This window comes from Silene latifolia, chromosome 5 (assembly GCF_048544455.1).
Source record: "Silene latifolia isolate original U9 population chromosome 5, ASM4854445v1, whole genome shotgun sequence".
Lineage (NCBI taxonomy): Eukaryota > Viridiplantae > Streptophyta > Magnoliopsida > Caryophyllales > Caryophyllaceae > Silene > Silene latifolia.
In genome coordinates, this window is record NC_133530.1 from 1,405,816 (window position 1) to 1,413,221 (window position 7,406).

General features: G+C 35.0%; 1 protein-coding gene across 1 annotated transcript; it reads right to left on the reverse strand.

The window, feature by feature from the left end:
* Positions 1-2,221: 2,221 nt before the first annotated feature.
* LOC141657927 (uncharacterized) lies at positions 2,222-5,224 on the reverse strand. Its single transcript, XM_074465319.1, has 2 exons — positions 4,979-5,224; positions 2,222-4,891 (listed from the first exon to the last, which is right to left on the reverse strand). The coding sequence occupies exons 1-2, from the start codon at positions 5,222-5,224 to the stop codon at positions 2,222-2,224; spliced, it is 2,916 nt and encodes a 971-aa protein (XP_074321420.1).
* Between the last annotated feature and the right edge of the window lie 2,182 nt (positions 5,225-7,406).

Consider the following 7,406-nt stretch of genomic DNA (forward strand, 5'->3'; position numbering starts at 1 on the left):
GTTGAGATTTCAATTCATTAGAAATGCAAATAATAATCTTCTTAGACGTGGGTTTCTTAAGCAAGGGGTGGAATAAATCAACAAATTTGGGAGCATTGTTATCTAATCATCCAGCAACAAATCACAATCAACATTACCATAACAAAAAATGGAAATAAACCCTCAAAAACACTAGCAAAAGGAAAAGAAAAATTAAAAAAGACTAAACCAAAATTGCGTAGAAACACATTCAAACAACGCAATTACTACCAACAAAAATGTATAAGTGAGCTAAAATAACTGAGGTAAAATAACTAAAGAAAAAAGAATATACATCGGATGTATTACCTCATATTTTACTTGTTTTTGAGCATATGAATTTTTTTTTTTGAGCTTATTACCTCAAACTTTATTTGATTTTGATCATGTGTCTTTTTTTCTGAGCTTATTATGAACTATGGTGAAACTAGATCATAGTTATCAGAATGTATGATGATGAATGTAAAGAGATGAAAGAAATAAGAAGAGAAAAGAGTAATCTGTATTATTATTTAGAATCACTTAACCAATGAGGATACAATGGTGTTCTATTTATACTAGTGTGTTAGGTACAATTATAAGTCTGTTATAACTAACTAACTCCTAACAAACTATAACAAACTCTATATTCCACATCCCCCCCTCAAGATGGATGATCTTGGAACAGTTTGAGCCCTAGCTTTGCAGTAAAGAAGTGATGTTCTTGCTTGCCAAGTGCTTTTGTCATCACATCAGCTAGCTGAAGACCAGTCCTAACATGTTGAGTGTATAAGAAACCTTCCAATTGCTTGTCTCTAACAAAATGACAATCAATATTGAGGTGTTTAGTTCTCTCATGGAAGACGGGGTTCAAGGCAATGTGTTGGGCTGCTTTGTTATCGCAGTAAAGAGGAATAGGAAGCTTGATTTCAACACCAAAATCTTTTAGTAAACCAACCAACCAAACTAGCTCACTTGCAGTATAGGACATACTCCTGTATTCTGCTTCTGCAGAACTCTTGCTCACTGTAACCTGCTTCTTAGTCTTCCATGAGATCAAGGAAGTCCCTAAGAATATACAGTATCCACTCAAAGATCTGCAACTAGAAGCACACGAGCCCCAGTCTGCATTACTGTATGCTTGCAGATTAAGGGATGCAGTGGAGGAATAGAATAAGCCAGCATTAATCGTCCCTTTCAGGTACCTTAGAAGATGTTGTGCTGCTTGATAATGGGGCTCTCGTGGCTGACTAAGAAATTGACTAAGGTGCTGTACACTGTAAGCAATGTCAGGTCTAGTCAGACTCAAGTACAGTAGCCTGCCTATAAGTCTTCTATAAACCTCAGGATCCTCCAATAACTCCCCTTGATCAATGGACAACTTTAGTCCCTTCTGCATAGGAAATGAAGCAGCCTTACAATCCTCAAACCCTGCATCTTTTATAATATCCAAGACATATTTTCTTTGGTTCAACATTATGCCAGATGCATTTCTTCCAATCTCCAAGCCCAAAAAATACCTCATGACACCCAAGTCCTTGATAGTGTATTTAGAATGCAAGTCAGACTTCAGGGAATCTAGTGCACCCAAATCATCACCAGTTAACAAAATATCATCAACATACACTAAGACCAGTGCCAATTTATTATTCAGAGGATTTAGCTTAGTAAACAGGGAGTAGTCTTGCTTTGATTGGGTATATCCATGATGAACCAAAAATTTTGTTAATTCTTGATTCCATTGTCTTGAGGCCTGTTTCAGACCATATAAAGATCTTATGAGCTTACAAACCTGCCCTTTCTTGGCTTTAGTATATCCCAATGGAGGTCTCATGTAAACTTCTTCATCAATATAGCCATGTAGGAAGGCATTATTGACATCTAATTGAAAAAGAGACCATCTTTTAATGGCAGCCACAGCAAGTAAGGCCCTGACAGTGGTGAACTTTGCAACAGGAGAGAAGGTGTGTTTGTAATCCTTGTCCTTAACCTGATTAAAACCCTTAGCCACCAGTCTTGCCTTAAACCTCTCCACTGTACCATCAGCTTTATGCTTTATTTTGTAAACCCATTTACAACCTATAGCCTTTTTTCCAACAGGTAGTGATGTCAACTCCCATGTATTGTTTTTCTCAAGAGCAATCAGTTCCTGATTCATGGCATTAACCCACCTTGCATCCTGGCTTGCTTGATTGTAATAACTAGGCTCAAATTCTTTTATTACTTAGTTCAAAGATGCTGTGTAGCTTGAATCAAAGTCATTATGCAGCTGTTTGAGAACAGTTGCTTGTAGAGCAGCTGAACAATGATAATCAGCTAATCTTGCTGGTGTCTTTCTCTGCCTGCTGGACTTCCTGACTTGAGGAGATCCTATTACTGGATCAGACTGTATAGTAGACTCTCCAGTACTAGTAGGAGTATTATTGTGTAATATTTGGATACTAGAATCATTAATTTGAGTAGTATCTGGCATATTATTTGTGGCTTTCTGTGATTGAACTGATGTACTATTAATATCAGTGAGAAAATCTCTGAAATCAGTGACAGATGAACCAGCATTTTTAAAAGGTAAGAAATATTCATAAAAAATGACATCTCTATTAACAAAGGTTTGATTAGTGTCCAAGTCATAGAGTTTATACCCTTTTTGATTGGGAGGATACCCAAGAAAAACACATCTTCTAGCTTTAGGCATGAATTTGTCCCTAGCAGTGGGAGGCATAGTAGCATAACAAAGAGATCCAAACACTCTTAATTCATCATAGCTAGGCTTTGTGTTGAATAACAACTCATGTGGAGTTTGCCAATTTAAAACAGAAGAAGGCATTTTGTTTATTAAATAGGTGGCAGTGAGTAAACAGTCCCCCCAAAACCTTATAGGTAGTTTAGCATGAAACCTAAGAGCACGTGCAGTCTCTAGAAGGTGTCTATGCTTTCTCTCTACCCTACCATTCTGTTGAGGACGACCAACAATACTTCTTTGATGTACAATGCCCTTGGATGCAAAATAAGCACTACAATGTACTTGGAAGAATTCTGTACCATTATCAGATCTAATTATCTTTATCTTTGCACTAAACTGATTCTCAATCATATTTATAAAACTGATTATCAAATTAGGTACTTGAGTCTTTTGCTGTACTAAGAAAGTCCAGGTGCATCTGGTATAATCATCCAGAATGGTAAGAAAAGACTGTGCACCAGTCCTATCAGGCTGTCTATATGGTCCCCATAGGTCCATATGAACAAGATCAAAACATTTAGTAGCATGGGAAGTACTTCTATTAAAAGGCAAAGAATGATGTTTGGCAAAAACACAAGTCTCACAAAACATTTTATTAATATTCTTCATTGTAGCAGGATGTACATGTTTTAACTTCTCAATGGAAGAATGACCTAGCCTTGAATGAAGTAAAGCTACATTAATTTGATTAACAGAATGAACAGAAGAAGCTTTATTGCAAGATCTATTATTAGTTAACACTCTAAGTCTGTATAAGTCTCCACATCTTTTACCACAAGCAACAGTTGTATTACTTGAAGGGTCCTGAAAGAAACAAGCATTATTGAAAAAGGTAACAGTTAACTTAGATCTGGTTATCAATTTTCCAACAGATAAAAGATTAGCTTGAAAATCAGGTATAAGCAAGACATCAAACAAGGTAATTTCTGAGGTCAAATAAACTGTCCCAGTTTTAAACACTGGTTTCAAGGTGCCATCAGGTAAAGCAACAGACAGAGGGTGTGATAAAACAACAACATTATGCATTAAAGAAATATCTGATGTCATATGATCGGATGTTGATGTCAATAACCCAATCGGTGTGGATTTGGTAGACCCATAATTAGCATAAGAGTGGGTTAAGGGAATACCTGCAAAGTGAGAAAAGGATTGAGATGCAGGAATCTCAGAATTAGAAGAAGAAGCTCTCTCAGATAAAGCTTGAAGAACTTTGTTCATTACTGAGTCAACAATACCCTGGACAAGGTCTGGTGAGACTTGAGAAGCAACAGGTGTATCAGTAGTTGCAGTAGGAATCTGAGGAGCTGGGATAGAACCCACTGGATTGATATATCCATAAGATGTTGGGTAGAAAGGATTGCCATACTGGGCAGGAAAAGAAGGAACAGAACCATAAACTGCAGCATACTCAGCATCTTGATCATGACTGACTTCAGCATTATTAACAGTCTTTGATGGTGGAGGTGTTGCTGCAACAATCTCAGCAGAATTACTGTTCTTTTTAGCCTGCTTGGCCTTCCAAGCCTTAAACTTATAGCAATGCTCAATGATGTGACCCTTAATGTCACAAAAGAGACATGTTTGCAATTGAAAACAGTCAGCAGTCTTATGATTAGTCTTTCCACATTTAGCACAAGGTGTATTATCAGACTGACCAACAACTGTAGCATTGCCAAAATTATCTTTAGATCTCTTGTTTTTATTATCTTCTGCAGTTTTAGGACCATTAAATCTTTTCTTGGCAGCATACGCAACATTCTCAATACCAGCAGAACCAGTACTGTCATTAATAGATTTCTGTCGTTCTATCTTTTGCAACACACCTAAAGCTTTATTGATGGGTGGCAAAGGTTCCATAGACAATAGAGACGACTGAACTTGTTCATACCCAGCATGTAAACCCATTAATAACTGAATCAGCTTAGATTGTGTTTCCCTTTCAACCAATCGTTTCAACAAATTGCAAGAACACTTAGCCATGATTCCACAGATACACTGAGGAACAGGATCCATATGATCTATGTTCTCCCAGAGACCTTTAATTTTACTGTAGTAATCTATTAAGGAAGCATTTTCTTGCTTAACATTTGCAAGCTCTTTCTTTAACTCATACAACTCAAGAACATTCAATTGCCCAAATCGTTCAACCAACTCAGACCATAAATGTTTAGAAGATTAAGTATATTGAAAATTATCTTGTAAAGCTTTGACCATAGAGTTTTTAATCCATCTAGAAACAAAAATATCACAACGAATCCAGGCGTTATACCTCTTATCAGTCTTCTCAGGAAGTGAGCATTCTCCAGAAATGAACCCAATCTTGTTCTTGGAAAGCAGAGCCTGAATAATCTCTCGTTGCCAATGACGGAAGTTGGAGCCATCAAAAGGTGTTTCAGAAAGCTTCAAACCCGGTTGATCAGTAGGAGACAGGAAGAGTGGATCATCAAGCGGAGAAAAAAGGGATTCTGATTCAGGTTGAGACATATTTGATTGATGATGTCTTGATTTATGATGAATATACGAAGATAAAGATTCAAAGATTTAACAATGAATATGAATATTGATGTGTGCGGAAGCGTTTTTAGGATCTATACCACTGATACCATATGAACTATGGTGAAACTAGATCATAGTTATCAGAATGTATGATGATGAATGTAAAGAGATGAAAGAAATAAGAAGAGAAAAGAGTAATCTGTATTATTATTTAGAATCACTTAACCAATGAGGATACAATGGTGTTCTATTTATACTAGTGTGTTAGGTACAATTATAAGTCGGTTATAACTAACTAACTCCTAACAAACTATAACAAACTCTATATTCCACACTTATTAAAGTTTGTAAGTTAGATTTCAAATTTAACAAAGTTTGTGTGTAATGTTTTTGAGTTTTATTGTAATTTTTTGAGTTTAATGTTTTAGTGAATGAATGAATTCAGAAACTTAACTTTATAGTAAAACTCAAAATTTTTAAAACAAAACTCAAAAAAATTTATTATAATGCTCAGAAACTATAAACCTGGTGGTTGTACATCAGATGTACAATCTACTTACTGAACTAACTATGAAGTATAAATAACATATATCAGGGCTAAAGTATCTAAGAATTTGTTTGGTAAAGACGGTATAAAACCGCCACATCATACTTATCAAATCGGTCTAACTTGAATCTCATTTTAATCAATAATTTCGACAAAACAAATCGGGTTATCTCAACAAGCAAATCACTCATAGGTAGATTCTAATTCACCATCTATCTGGTTTTGACATTTCTATTAATCAGACTGAATTTTCTATCCAAACCAAAAATATCTAGTATTGACATTTTTATGAACACAAAGTCTCATTGAAGACGGCACGTATCCGTTATTTTGGAGTGACGGATACCATTTCCTCTCACAAATGACCCAAATAGAGGAGAGAGAGAAGCACGTGGGGTGCCCCCACCTTGTCCCCCCTATCCGTTTTGTGAATGACATTACCCGTCACTTGCTCCAACCCGTCTTCAGCAAGACTAACTATTCTATGAATCAGAACAAATTTTCTCGATCCTAGCCAGATTTTTATAAGTGAGATCTCTTGTTTTACAATTTTAAAACAAATATAATAAAACATCATTTTTAGCCACAGTATGTCGGAGTAAGTCTCTTATAGAACAATAAGTCTTGCTGAAGACGGGTCGGAGCAAGTGACGGATAATGCCACTCACAAAACGAATAGGGGAGACAAGGTGCTTCCCTCTCTCCTCTATTTAGGGCATTTGTGAGAGAAAATGGTGATAAAGTGACGGATACGTGACGTCTTCAATGAGATTTTGTGCTTATAGAACCATTTTACGATAAAACATCATAAAACCACTTGCAAAATACTATAATACCCTTATTACTCAATTATGGTGATAAAGTAATTGATGGTTTTACAATACAACAACTCTTCTATAGGACCGTCCTATAGCATATGACTAACCCAAAAAGAGAGAAGCCCAAAAAAAATAATTATATTTATTTATATTTTAATATTATTTTAACAACAACAACAACAACAACAATAGCATCATAGCCTTAATCCCAAAATGATTTGGGGTCGGCTGACATGAATCATCCTTTCAAACCGTCCATGGGTGAACGCACGCCTCAAAATGCGAATAAAAAGGGGAAAATGAAAAACAAAAAGGAATAACGAAAATGTAATGGAAAGTCAAGGTAAACTTAGGGGTTTTAAAATCGAATTCCGGATTTCTTTTATAAAAACTTAAAATTTAAATCGAGAGAAAAGATTAAAACGATTTTTAAAAACCGAAATGAAATTAAGGATCCGGAATGAACCAAGTAAAATCTATAAGAAAGTGTTATACAATTTATCAATATAAATTTAATATTATTTTAATGACCCAACATTTTATGAAAAAATCTAATATATCTAAATATACAATTTATCAATATAAAATTTTAGATTATCAAAATAAAATAACTTTTTACATGTTTATTAATTAATAATTTAGACTTTTAGTTATTGGGCTAGAAAATTTTTGTTTACAATAATAATCTTTGTATAAAACTGTTTTACACAAGAATCATTGTCCACAAACATTATCGACAATTAGAGTAAGCAATCAACTTTTGATTAATAAAAATAGTCATAGTTTAAAATGTATTTAATACCAT

Excerpts from the sequence above, each read along its gene's own strand:
- LOC141657927 (XM_074465319.1), bottom strand. The coding sequence starts at position 5,224 with ATGTCTCAACCTGAATCAGAATCCCTTTTTTCTCCGCTTGATGATCCA. Across the intron at positions 4,892-4,978 it reads GGATTCGTTGTGATATTTTT|TTGGTTGAACGATTTGGGCA; the intron begins GTTTCTAGATGG and ends TTATGGTCTGAG.